We start from the raw sequence: 14,951 nt of genomic DNA on the forward strand, positions 1-14,951 counted from the left end.
CCAGTCTAATGGCGTCTGAAGATCTGCCCTTTGGTGTGTCGCGATAGGTCGGATTGTCATCAGTGTTTGCTTGAATGTGTTGTTATCGTCTCCTTGTTTACCGGATAGCGACGTGTGCAAAATTGATAGCACGAGACAACGAGATAACACATGCCAACCTGAAAGAAGGTATTAAGCATGTGACACAGTTATTACGTGATGAAATCATATTATCAGCGGGCAATACGTTCGGCTTTGCATCTGATCCAAGCAGAAAACAGCGTAATATAGTTTCCAAACCTTGGTTCGATAGTAATTGTAGAACTGCTCGTAAGCAATACCATAAACGTAAAATTTTATGGCCTAAACAAGACTGAATTCAACAAACAGCATTTTCTGAAAGCCGCTAAATCATACAGTAAATTACTTAGAAAATCACAACAAGCATAGAAACAATGAGTGAGTGAGTGAATGAGGTTTTACGCCGCTTTTAGCAATATTCCAGCAATATCACGGCGGGGGACACCAGAAAAATGGGCTTTACACATTGTACCCATGTCGGGAATCGAACCCGGGTCTTCGGCGTGACGAACGAACGCTTTAACCACTAGGCTACCCGACCGCCCCGCATAGAAACAAAACTGTAGTTCAAAACTGAAAGATACAAAAAACAAAGACCCAAAAAACGTTCTGGAAAATTTTGAAATCATTTAATCCTAAATCGAGTGAAAACGATATTAATATTGACAAATTATTCGAACACTTTAAACGTATGAATGATCATCCGACTGATGATTGTAATGATTTTAACCTTAGCGATATGCATGATAAGGATTTACTAGATGATGCTATAACTGAACATGAAATACTGTCAGCTGTCAATAATCTTAAATCAAATAGAGCCTGCGGACTTGATGGAATTATAAATGAATATATTAAAAGTACAATTCACATTTTAATGCCAGTTTATGTTAGACTCTTGAATGTTATATTTGATCATGGAGTTATCCAAGATTCTTGGCTTCTCGGCTGTATCAAGCTAATCTATAAAAAAACAAAGGGAACCCGAGCGAGCCTGAGAATTACCGGGGCATCTCACTAGTAAGCTGCTTGGGTAAGCTATTCACCTCTGTAATAAACATTAGACTACAAGCTACTACTATCAGTATAAACAATCTTGGCAAGCTTATATTCAAAACAGCCGAGGAGCTTGCCGTTGTTGCAGAATGAAGGCACCCAACGGTCGCTAGGTAATAGATGCGTTCTGCTGAAATATTTTCCGGTCAATCTGGGCGATGCTTCTGCCTCCCTTGTGCTTCCTTTGGGTGATCAACAGCGTGCACTGAACGATGACTATGGAGACCGCCGTGCCTCTATTCGGCACCATGGCAATGCTTCTCTTTTCTGCCTCGTTTGAGCTACCTGTAGTGCCTCCTCAGCCTGCTTATAAATATAGGGCTTGTACCTGCAGTGTTTCATTTTGAACAACTCCAGCAGCTACTGCTGAACAACTGCTGGAGCAGTTACATAGAAACGTGATTTTCTGGGTTTAGGCGACCATTGAGCGTCCTGGCCAGTTTTTGATAGCCCAAAGGTGGAACAAAGGCCCTGTGTAAAGGGGCCTCTACGGACCCTGTGGGTGAGTGAAATCTTCACGCTTTAAACACATAATTATTTAGTTAGACATAGCGTAGATCATCTAACTCTATTGTCTTATTGCTGGCCCTTTCTACCAGTTTTAACACAAAATCAGGGAGTTGAAAAAGTAGTGTGTTTATTGCAAGTGTCATAGGCGCCCTCTAACGTCTATAAAAGGCGCCCAGTAGAACTACTGGTATAAACTAAGTGGCATAAAGTCTGACATTTTACAGCGGGGGTTTGCTTTGTGTTCTCTTCTCCCTGTACAGTATTCTATTTTCTATATGTCACTGATTATAGGTAAAACACAAAGAGTAAAGTTTGATTTTAATTTCATTTTTAACAAAACAACAAGGGAAAATCTTCATCATCATAATTTATAGACAGGCGTATCTATTGGATGAAGCCAAATGTACAGTAAAGATAACAAATAGCACACATGTAACGAAGCAAACGGGATGTGAAGCCAGATGTAAAGGAAGGATGCGTATTAAAGGGGTTCTACAGTTGTGACATGCTGGTAGGATCCTAATTAAAATAGCCAAATGCTTAAAGATCTTCATAGGCAGACGAGGTATTCTATTCTTGATCCCTGTTGATAAAAAAATTGTTGTTCGCCGCTTCTTACGACACACGATTTCTATGCGGCCATTGGCTTGGGAGATCGTTCTACGGGATGGGGAGCCAGTGAAGATGATTTCGAAGCCTGCTTGGTACTTGGTAATCTACTGCTTTGATGAGAGGTCTTGACAATGTAGGGTGGTCAATACTCCCTAGCCATCAAATTCAGTTTGACAAAGTGATATTATTAAAAAGTGTTTTGAAACCTTGAAGAATTTTCTTCAAACTGTACACAGCAGCTGTAAAGAGAAGGAAAACACAATTATTACCGTTGTCTTGTACTTATTGTTATACTTACATGTATATGCTGGTACTTTGGTATCACATCCCCTTGACTAATAACGTTTTTGATGTGTGTTTTTTGTTTTGTTTATTTGCTTAACATCCACACTCAACGATCTGTCAGCTATATGAGGGCGCTCTGTAAATAATAGAGTCTGGGCCATACAATCCAGTGATTGATATCATGAGCCTCGATCCACCCACCTGAGAAATATCTTTGAGTCGCAAGAATCATAATGAATCGTTTGAATATTTCACTAATTGGCCAACAACGACGAGTCTGCTACTTTTAATATTATTCCAGTTATATCGCGGCGTGTCAGCTTAATGTGGGAGGAAAGCCCGAAGGGATCCATGTCTCAGACGTATTCCACTTCAGTGAAACCCACAAGCACGGGTGTGGTGCTGACAAACCTAGAAACATACTCGGGGCGAACCGGGATTCCAACATTCATAGGTTTCTGGTGTGCCCAAAGGACGCAACTTTGCACAGCGAATCGCGGCGCTTTAGACGACCTACCACTCGTTCCCCTTATTCACAATGAAAATGCAAGTAACATATAAACTTTCAAAAACAAACAAAATGAAACATAATAACAATGTCTCCTAATGGCCATATTGGTAACAGAGACAATAACTTATACTGTTAGAATATTTTTGGAATTGGTTAATTATAATGTTCGATCTATTTTCTACCGCCAAGATGCTTTCTTATCATTATCTTAATAGCTTTGTAGCTTTTATTTGTCCCATTAAGTGAAACCCATTTGGTTTAGAAGACCGCTGAACCATATTACGAAATAAATTGGAGCCTCACCTCTCGATGCATGAAACTATTGATATTTCATCTCTGACCATGCTGATATAAAGGGTGGAGACATAAATGGGATAACCAAACACACTTTCTGAAAGTGTTTTTTTTAATCATTTATGAGAGACCTATCACCTACCGCAACCGTTCTCGTCGCTAGCATCCGGGCAATCCTGCTTCCCGTCACACAGCTGGCTGCTCCGGATGCACTGGTTGGTGTTCTTGCACATTGTCTCAGCAACACTGCACGTCGGGCCTGCTGGTATAAACAATTAGTGCATGATAGGAACGTACATTACTTAAACCCTTTTTTCTCGGACACCTAGTGTCATCACTTTTTATCATTTTTTATTATTTTTTTTAATTTGGACTACATCATATTTTGATGCTTCTCAAATACATCTCCCTTCCCTATAATATATGAATAACGTTCAAACGTATTTGAAAAAACCCGCCACTCCCGCTGTGTAATTGTTTCATGCATGCATCACGCTAATCTCTCTCATAATTATCCCCAAAACGCACTGACCGTAGCAGTATGTGACAAGACGTTCTGACGTGTGCATAGCTTGGGTATTCAGAAGTTTTTTGGGGTAATTAATGATTTCTATGACCATAGTGACTTAATATGTGTGTTTATCGCCTCAATCAACAATACTCCAACGACATTATGTAAATAATGGAATCTGGACCAGACAATCCAGTGATTGACATCATGAGAATCGATTTTCGCAATTGGGATACGATGACATGCATCCCCCAAGTCAGCAAGCCCAATCACCCGATCCCGTTAGTCGCCTCTTTAGACAAGCATAACTTTATCTGTATCCTTAAAACATCTATACATATACCTAATGACTAATGACAAGCTGATGACAACCGTGAAGATCTGTGGTCTTCAGCAACCCATGCTTGCCGTAAAAGGCGACTATGCTTGTCGTAAGAGGCGACTTACGGGATCGGGTGGTCAGGCTCGCTGACTTTGTTGATGCATGTCATCGATTCCATTTGCGTGGATCGATGCTCATGGTGTCAATCACTGGATTGTGTGGTCCAGACTCGATTATTTACAGATCGCCGTCATATAGGTGGACTATTGCTGAGTGCGGCGTTAAACAACAAATAAACAAATAAAAACAAGCCGATGAAGTATAATATCCAATGTATTGATTGAAGGAACAACATGTAAGATATTTTTCGAACTTGTAATCGACATTCCAAAATAATTGAGAACAACATACCACAGTTTCTCTCATCACTTTTATCGAAGCAGTCCTCTTCTCCATCACAGAGCCAAGAAACCGGGATGCATTGGTTGTCGTCGGAACACATGGCGGAGTCAACATTACATGTTTTCGTGTCTGTGGAGAAATCAAATGGCAGCACATGTCAATCGCAAAAGGTACCCTATCATAGTCTCCAAGGGCGCCGGGGGGCACGGTGGCCAGTCGTCTAAGGCGCCGCGATTCGCCGTGCAGAGTTGCGTCCCTTGGACACGCCAGAAACCTATGATTGTGGGTTCCATTCCCGATTCGCCCCGATTATGTTTCTAGGTTTGTCAGCACCATACCTGTGCTCGGGGGTTTCACCGAAGTGGTAAACGTCTGAGACCTGCATCACTTCGGGCTTTCCTCCCACGTTAAGCCGACACGCCGTGATATAACTGGAATACTGTTAAAAGCGGATTTTAACCCAACTCACTCCACTCCTAGGGAGCCAAAACGTCATGTTGTACAGTTGTGTCCCTTAGACGCGTTACGATGATCAATCGTGGTTTCGAATCCCAAACTCTTTGTGGTTCATCCGTTTGAAAAAACTGGTGACGACCTGCATCACTTTGAGCTACTTCTCACATGAGGCTGTCACGTCATGATATGACACTCTTCAAACCGGCGTTAAACATTAAACATTCACACTCTGCTGTCTAAGTTGTTGGCCATTACAGTCTAATATAAAATAACTGCATACTTATATCAATAAGGGGTTGGTGGCCCAGCGGGTAAGGGTTAGCTTGTCACGTTCTCTGCGTTCACATGATTACATGCTTTTCACTTTTCCAGGTGTTCACGATAGTTTAGCCTCAATGCAGCCTCAAGTCAAATACTTCGTCATTGGCTATCATAAGTGCTTGCCACAATAATGGATGCCAGATATTGAGTGCAACCGAACATCTCTTACTGTTTGTTGTTGAACACTGCACAGTTTACTTCAAATGTAGAGGCAAAAGGTCAAACACCGTATTCGTAACCATGACCTTTTCTCAGTCACTGAATAGTGTGTTTGTTTGTTTGTTTGTTTGTTTGTTTTTTGACACAAACTCATTGGGCTGTACATAATCTGAAGATTCCGGGGTAGAATAGGTCTTCAGCAACCCATACTTGCTGTAAAAAGGCTACTATGCTTGTCGTAAAAGGCGACTAACGGGATCGGGTGGTCAGGCTCGCTGATTTGGTTGATACATGTCAGCGATCCCAATTGAGTGGATCAATGCTCATGATGTCAATCACTGGATTGTCTGGTCCACACTCGATTATTTTACAGACCGCCGTCATATAGCTGGAATATTGCTGAGTGCGGCGTTAAACAACAAACAAACAAACATAATCCATCCTGGGACAGACGAACGTGTGACTAAAACAGTGACCAACGAATCACTTGGAGTGTGCCGACACGCGATCAAGCAATCAATCCTGAACAAATGATCAATTAAGTTGACTCGCACGGTTGTTTGGAGCCAGTGCTTACCCCAAATCGGTTTCAAATCCTATTGTAACTGAATAAAGCTGAATACAATGCTAATGCAGCCACATTCCAAATACACATATTAGTTTCTATTTGAATTACTGGTACTATGTAAAGCAAGTAGTGTACGTACGGTTACTACACTGTGGGCCCTCGTCGCTGCCATCAGCACAGTCACTGTCGCCGTCGCAGAGCCATCTGTTTTGGACACAGGCACTGCCGTCCGCACACCGTGTCTGGTTCGCCTTGCATATGAATATGTCTAAGGAAATTTAGTTTGGTCAGTAAACGAATTTGACCAGTAAATGGATTTTAAATATACACACGTACGGAAAAGTATGAGTTTAATGTCTAGCTACCATTACAACAGTCGTACATGTAGGTTCCAGAGAGAGAGAGAGAGAGAGAGAGAGAGAGAGAGAGAGAGAGAGAGAGAGAGAGAGAGAGAGAGAGAGAGAGAGAGAGAGAGAGAGAGAGAGAGAGAGAGAGAGAGAGAGAGAGAGAGAGAGAGAGAGAGAGAGAGAGAGAGAGAGAGATTTTTATTCTTCTTTTTAGTACTATGTAACATACCACAGGCCGTCTCGTCGCTCCCATCGGCACAGTCCCGATCTTTGTCACAGAGCCACATGTTCGGTATGCACTGCTTACTGTCTGCACACATCGCCTCGTTCGATCCACATGTTCTTCCCTCTGTACATGTAGGTACAAATGCGAGGAGTAGATGAGTGTATGTTATTTAACGCCGCTCTCAGCAACATTCCAGATGTATGAGGGCAGCAGCTAACTAATCTAGTGATCATGGTTTGGCACCTTGTTACATATATTGCAATAAGGCGAGTACACAAGAACAAAACAAAAACATATTTTTTGATATTTCAAGTAATAAGTTCTTATATATAAAGCAAGAGTTCAAATTCCTGTTGAGGCCTCCGTGATAAAAAAAATACGATGCGGTATTCGGGCTCGAATCCCAGGAACAATTTTAGGAAAAGTTAATTCGTGACAAGTTATTAAATTGGAGGTAGAAGTTTGTTTCAAGCCATGAAACAGGTTATTGCAAGGGGGTTCAGATTAATAAGCCTATCAAAGATCGGTTCAGGTTGATAAATCATATGTATAAACCTATCACCTTATATCGCATTAGGTTCCTGACAACCTCGGCCAAGGTACAGTTGACATTTTATAAACTGGCCTTTTGATATGAATATATTGTTGATGTTTGATTGTTTAAAAGTCACAATATTTTTTTAACTTGAAAATTCCTTGACGTTAATCGAACTTGCAATCTCACATATCGTGTTAATCTATAACCTACTGTTTCCCACTGAGCCACCGGGGAAGGTGCTCAAAGGTTGTTCTTTTCTTTCTTTCTTTGAGTTGGGTTTAACGCCACTTTTAATATTATTCCAGTTATATCGTGGCGTGTCAGCTTAACGTGGGAGGAAAGCCCGAAGGGATGCAGGTCTCAGACGTTTACCACTTCGGTGAAACCCACGAGCATAGGTATAGTGCTGACAAACCTAGAAACATAATCGGGGCGAACCAGGATTCGAACCCGTAATAATGGTTTTCTTGTGTGGAAAGGTTGTTCAAATTTACATGTCAGGACTTCATTTGTGTCCATGCCGCACGTGTTATTATTATTCTCGCACGCTTTGATCGAATTCCTTTGAAAGCGAAATATTGTATTGTTTGACTATAATGTATCTCAAATCAAAGAAAATAAGATTCTGGTATTTCTTCCATTAAGACGGGTCATAAGTTGGATAAAACACTCCTCCTTTCGGTGTTGGTTGAAAATGTGAACCCTCGAGCTAGGGAAAAATTTACAAAGATCGACATCTCTCACACTAACGCTTCGTTTTAAAATGGTTATTTTTATTCTTCTCTTTAGTACTATGTAACATACCACAGTCCGCCTCGTCGCTCCCATCGGCACAGTCCCGATCTTTGTCACAGAGCCACATGTTCGGTATGCACCGCTTACTGTCTGCACACATCGCCTCGTTCGATCCACATGTCCGTCCCTCTGTACATGTAGGTACAAATGCGAGGAGTAAATGAGTGTATGTTATTTAACGCCGCTCTCAGCAACATTCCAGATGTATGAGGGCAGCAGCTAACTAATCTAGTGATAATGGTTTGGCACCTTGTTACATATATTGCAATAAGGCGAGTACACAAGAACAAAACAAAAACATATTTTTTGATATTTCAAGTAATAAGTTCTTATATATAAAGCAAGAGTTCAAATTCCTGTTGAGGCCTCCGTGATAAAAAAAAATACGATGCGGTATTCGGGCTCGAATCCCAGGAACAATCTTAGGAAAAGTTAATTCGTGACAAGTTATTAAATTGGAGGTAGAAGTTTGTTTCAAGCCATGAAACAGGTTATTGCAAGGGGGTTCAGATTAATAAGCCTATCAAAGATCGGTTCAGGTTGATAAATCGTATCTATAAACCTATAATCTTATATTGCATTAGGTTCCTGACAACCTCGGCCAAGGTACAGTTGACATTTTATAAACTGGCCTTTTGATATGAATATATTGTTGATGTTTGATGGTTTAAAAGTCACAATATTTTTAACTTGAAAATTCCTTGACGTTAATCGAACTTGCAATCTCACATATCGTGCCACTGAGCCAACGGGGAAGGTGATGGAAGGTTGTTCAATTTTACATGTTATGACTTCATTTGTGTCCATGCCGCACGTGTTATTTGTTTCTCGCACGCTTTGTTCGAATTCCTTTTATAAGCGACATATTGTATTGTTTCACTATGATGTATCTTTTCCTTCGCTCGCAGTTTTACATTTTCAACAAAAACCGAGGAGGAGTATTTTATCCTTAATGTATGTCCCTCCTTCAAAACCACCATATACACGCTTTGTGAACGGTACATATGAACTGAAGGCCATTCCGCCTGGAACGGTACACATGAACTGAAGGCCATTCCGTCATAGCAATGTATCCCCAAAACAATAGACGTAATTCACCTCAGGACTTTAATGTTGTATGAACTTAACTGCTGTCCTGTAACCCGGGTTAGAAAAGGTCCGGGCACGTTGTTGCTCATCGCAAGAGACAACTAAACTCGATCAGGCTCAGTGACGTGGTTGATTGCGTGTCATCATATCACAATAGCGCTCATAATATAAACCACTGGTTTGTCTGACCCCGATCCTCAGAAACATTCCACCAATGACATGTCAGGGGACCCCAGAATGGGCTTCAAACATTGGGAACTGTGGTAAATCGAACATGGTCCTTCGGCGTGCGAGCGAACACTTTAACCACCAGGCTACCACACCGCCCCCAAATTCATGAGAAACATTTAAGTAAATCGATAAAAAAAACAGAATTTCATAACAGATAAATAGAAACGACAAAAAAATTCCATTATCATAATATCTGTTAAATTCAGAGCCCCTTTTACTATTCCGACAATGTCAAAAGCACGTGTTTATGAATTGACAGCATATAATGGTGATACCAGGCGTTTGTGAAAAGGCGAAAACAAATACAATATACGTACATATATGATATAACATACATATAATTAATACTTACGTGATGTGACCACTTGAAGTGAATGGAAGATTAACAAAACAATGAACTCCCCGCGCGGTACAGACAGAGCCATCATAGCAGGCATGTAACATAGCTGTCCCACGTAGAAGGCCTCACACTGTGTTGAAGACAGACACTGAAGGTGCGCCACAACATCCGCGTTGACGTCATTGTTGACAACGCTAAATTAATTATACGGGGATCGACACCTCCTGTACCTCGCTATACAAACACAAAGCGTTGACGCCGCTAGGCTTAAACTCTTGTCAAGGATAGTTGAATGATGGGTAATTAAACATGGTAAAGTCGGAAACCTTTACAGAAAAGGTAAGGGATTTCGAGTCCAGTGTCGGTTGCAGTGCAGGAAAAAAAATTTATAATTCAAAATAGATAATATACAATAAAATATCTATCCATTATAAGAACAATACATCATCGGGACAGTTCATACGCATTATATATTCATATTTAATTTGCACGCTGTATGTCACTTAATTTTATGATAATACACAACATTTTGTTACTGGCATACGAGACCAAATGCATGTGACTGTCATAGGCTATATGTATACGGTATATTATCGTGATCTATAAACATTAGCTTCTGTGAAGATCCTGGTTAGAATTGTAGTAAGAGGCGACTGACGGAATCGGTGGAGGTCGCCGCTCTCAGCAATATTCCAGCTACATGACGGCGGGCTGTAAATAATCGAATCTGGGTCAGACAATCCAGTGATTGACATCATGAGCATCGATCTACGCAATCGGGATACGATGACATGCATCAACCAAGTCAGTGAGCCTGACCACCCGATCCCTCTTACGACAAGCACAGTCACCTCTTAATGCTGAAGACCAATTCTAACCCTGATCTTCACGTGTGTAAAAGCTTTACAGAGGCCTTCATTTTGTTACCTTCATCAACCGACTTTTGAGTAAAAGTCATATGACGATATTTAAAACCTTCGTGGAAAAAGCATGCTCGATTGCACCTGAAAAGTTGTTAAATATAGAGATGCTGCAATATTTCTCGACAAAAAGGGAAAGCTGACTGGTGGAAAGTTGAAGTCATCCTCTGTGATACTTGTGTTGTTTTTATGTCACTTTAAACTTTATGCATGGATTTAAATATTAAACAGAGGAGGCTATTTCACTAGTGTCTTTTACTTTTCGTTCTCGGTTAGTCAGTGGTAGGGAATCGGCTATCAGACCGTTATTGAACGATATCGAATCGTCGATGTACATGAATTTTAAGTTAAACTTAACAGAAACTCAAGAAGGCAAAAAATAGGTGACAATTAAAGGATGATCAGTGATGATACCATGTGTTCGCGAAAAGGGTAATCATGTCCTGCCCTCCCGGCAGCAATCGTCAGTCACACAACTTGAATAAAAAGGTAAGTGTCAGTTAGTTGCCTGACGCCTCACAGCAGCACTCCTGCCCTGTGACCTTTATTGAATAAACAAGAAATACAGGACAAACAGTCAATTAAGAGGACATTTATTTCATATATATAAGCTTTTATTCCTCCAAAGGAGAGTACAATATGCATGGCAAAATATTAAAAAAATATTTAGGGGACTAGATACATGTTATTTTAAAGTTCAGGAGTTGATGCGAATGCTGAAAGGTGCTGTATTACAGTCTTTGCATGGTTTATTGTGTCTTCTTCTGGCAGAGGAAATGGGGGTCTGCACGAGAGCAGAAAACACACAAGATCAGTGTAATTTTTACTGTGGAGACTGACGCTCACTTCTACAGGACTACAGTCTATAATGTCCATCCAGAGACTGTCACGTTTATGTGTACGGTACACACACGAGCACACACTGTGGACCAGAGGGTCACTGATGTCAGCATTACACAAGACACAGGTGCCCTTTTCTTTCCCTGGTCTCCAGCAAGCACACAGCCATCGTCAGTCACACAACTTGAATAAAAAGGTAAGTGTCAGTTAGTTGCCTGATGCCTCACAGCAACACTCCTGCCCTGCGACCTTTATTGAATAAACAAAAAATACAGGACAAACAGTCAATTAAGAGAACATTTATTTTAAACGGTTTATTCGTGAACAGGAAGAACACCTTCGGGCAAATTGTCTAGCTTGCTTGTGATTGGTTGATTATCCAGCTTGACTGGGATACGCTACATGTAGATGCGAATACATAACATTGAGACACTGAGCATTAATACTGGGCATGGACAGTGGAATAGAGACCATATCAATTTACGTTCATTTTCAACAAATCCAAATCGATTTTTGGCAAGTCCATTCTTTGTTCTCGTAAAATATTATTTTCAGCATTGAATTGAAACGAGATAACCTGTGACAATGAGTAAGAATTGTCGCTGAATGGTTGTGATTTGGCATATTTTTATCCCTCTCAATTTATCAACGACGAAGACACCACATGTCCCCGTCTTTGAGACCAGCGTATTTAATTTCTCAAATTTCAACTCCATAGATCTCAAGCAACATAATCCGTTTGAAATAACAAAATAAACATATCTTGAGACCAGACCAACTTCGTCAATTACAATATGTGCTTTTGAACAGGGTACACATACATGTACCTACATAATTAATTATAAGAAGCTGTTCTAAACTACCGCATTGGAAATGAATATATTGTGTTCAATCGGATTAACGTTTGGCTTTGAGAAACCAACTTATTAATATTATTTAGAAGGAAAATGTTATAGTTTGCAAATACAGTCATTGTTACGGAATAGATTTGTAGGTGTAGGGAGACGAGGGTTAAAATCAGAATATCTTTACGTTCACCGAGTCATGATATACATGTATATATTTTTTTGTTCTGTAATGAGTCCAACAATTTTTTAATTATAACATTCTAGACTACATAAACTTGCTGATGCTTATGTAAATGTCATGCATATCTGTCATGTCATATTTACATTATTCTTGAAACTGTCAATCTTGATTTAGTTTTGCTTAAATTCAGATGACTGATCCATACACTCAACTACATCTCATTAGGAGTTCGCATTGTGTATCTCATTGAAGACATTTCTCTCGTGAAATGACGTATACCTACTTGGAAGTATCTTCTTTGAAGAGATTTATCTCGTGAAACGACATATCCATAATGAGAAGTATCTTCTTTGAGGTGCTTTATCTCGTGAAATGACATATCCTTGATGGGAAGTATCTTTTTTGAAGCGCCTTATGTCGTCGAATGACATATTGCTAATGGGAAGTATCTTCTCTGAAGCGCTTTATCTCGTCGAATGACATATCCCTAATGGGAAGTATCTTGTTTGAAGCGCTTTATCTCGTCGAATTACATATCCCTAATGGGAAGAATCTTCTTTGAAGCGATTTATCTCGCCGAGTGACATATCCTTTTTGGGAAGTATCTTCTTTGAAGAGCTTTCTCTTGTGAAATGACATATCCCTAATGGGAAGTATCTTCTCGTCTAGGATGAGACTCCGGAGAACAAACAACTCCACTGTGTAGAGGGGCAGTCATCTTGTACAGCTGCAGTTGCAGTTAAGGGGCACGGATACCATACCCGTGCTCGTTGGTTTCACCGAAGTGGTAAACGTCTGAGACCTGCATCACTTCGGGTTAAACTCCAACATTAAGCTGACAAGACGCGATATAGTACTGTTAAAAGCGACGTTAAAGCCAACTCACTCACTCAGTTGTAGTTTCCTAATTTTTTAATTAAAACGACTATGCTAACCTGTGAGAAAAAGCGTTAATTTTAAAAGAGAAAGTGTTGCATTTTTTATGGATATAATAATTTTCTTTTGACAACGTCACGGACATTTAATTTGATGTCATTTTGAATTAAGAGGCCTTCCACTTGGGTGTCTGGTGAAGGTAGGAGCGCAGGAGTTGTTGTGCACCCATTGTTTTTTCTCCACGTTTTAGGTCAAACTTCGTCGAACATTTCGAACTTATGTCATCAAGCACAGATTGTTTTTGAAAGTGTACAAGGAATAGTGTCATTGGTGTCAGCTAGGTATTGGAGGAAGTGATTCACGAGCACAGGGATTGTTCTGAAAAACCTAGAAACATAATCAGGGCGAATTAAAACTGGTATTTGCCACGCATGGGGGACGCACAACGAATCATACCACAGAAGGAATTGTGTCGTAACTGCTTTCGGGCGTCATGTGCGACCCTACTACAGTTACTAAAAGTATTGCCGTTCCTGGTCATAATGGGCAATTACTTTGCCACTCGCCACTCCGAAGCGGCTCGGCTCCGTCAAAGAGTGATTGGCCTAACGACGCTTACTCCAAGTTGTCTCTATCAGCGTTCATACTCGCATAATAAAGAAACGCAACACCAGCTTTACACTCACATAGTTTTACTTACTCTCAGTCCATCTATCAATAAAGGACAGGATCAGACCGGCCAGACTCGTCACTGAATGGGGAAAACTTAGAACAATCGGGATTCGACTCGATTGATTGCAAACCGCGCTCTCCTCTCCTTATGTCAAAGGTATCATTTTATAGTGTTCATGTAAACTGACGTCTAAAAGAAACTTTACCAGAGTTTGAAATCACTCTTGCTCAAAAACAACAAAACATACATGCATGAAGTAAAGTATATTGAGAAGATCAATATATCAACATAATCAACACTGAAAATGACAATCATACCGCGACCGAGAATGACGTCAGAGCCCCCCCAAAGTTGGGTGTGGTACAAAACTCGAGCTTTCGGAATCATGGACAATAGGCAGAGTACATAAACAATCGCTCACGTTCAATAACAAGTCATTAGTAGCGTGTGTGACCACCAAATGCCTCAATACACGCAGAAACTCTTCAACGCACAGAAAAAGTCAGTCGTCTGATGAGGTCACGTTGGATTTGACTCTATTCTTCTTGGAAGGCCAAGATCAGTTCTTGCCGGTTGGCTGGAGAGTGTGGTCGTTGTCGAACATCAAGTCCCAGAAGTGTTCTATGGGGGACATGTCGGGTGAGCGTGCAGGCCACGGCAGGACGTTGACGTTGTTGGCTGCGAGGAAGTTAGTGACAATTCTGGCTGTATGGGCTCTAGCGTTGTCATGCTGATAAATGACACCACGTGGCTGCTGTTGGAGAAATGGTAGGACAACTGGACGAAGAATGTTATCCATATAACGCTGAGCTGTCAAGTTTCCGTCAACGATGACCAGCGGTGTCCTCTCCTGCCCACGGATCCCTCCCCACATTTTGACATTCCCTCCACCATATGGTACAACCTCCTGCACGCAACACGCCGCCGTTCGTTCACCCCTTCGGCGGTAAACACGTTGTCTTCCATCAGCCCTAAACATA

At 40.9% G+C, this 14,951-nt stretch overlaps 1 protein-coding gene across 4 annotated transcripts; it reads right to left on the reverse strand.

Moving 5' to 3' along the window:
- Positions 1–787: 787 nt before the first annotated feature.
- On the reverse strand, positions 788–9,749 carry LOC139479187 (low-density lipoprotein receptor-like). Of its 4 annotated transcripts, none has more exons than XM_071262014.1 (7): positions 9,646–9,749; positions 7,983–8,102; positions 6,644–6,763; positions 6,207–6,335; positions 4,573–4,692; positions 3,471–3,587; positions 788–2,477 (listed from the first exon to the last, which is right to left on the reverse strand). In XM_071262014.1, exons 1-7 carry the CDS (start codon positions 9,728–9,730, stop codon positions 2,404–2,406), a joined length of 765 nt encoding a protein of 254 aa, XP_071118115.1. In that variant the 5' UTR covers positions 9,731–9,749; the 3' UTR covers positions 788–2,403. The 4 variants fall into 4 exon arrangements, with proteins under 4 accessions (XP_071118115.1, XP_071118114.1, XP_071118117.1 ...); XM_071262013.1 differs by having other exon boundaries at positions 3,471–3,590; XM_071262015.1 differs by lacking the exon at positions 788–2,477 and adding an exon at positions 3,335–3,379 and having other exon boundaries at positions 3,471–3,590.
- Between the last annotated feature and the right edge of the window lie 5,202 nt (positions 9,750–14,951).

Source organism: Haliotis cracherodii, unplaced genomic scaffold (assembly GCF_022045235.1).
Source record: "Haliotis cracherodii isolate W230 unplaced genomic scaffold, xgHalCrac1.p SCAF_4, whole genome shotgun sequence".
Classification (NCBI taxonomy): Eukaryota; Metazoa; Mollusca; class Gastropoda; order Lepetellida; family Haliotidae; genus Haliotis; species Haliotis cracherodii.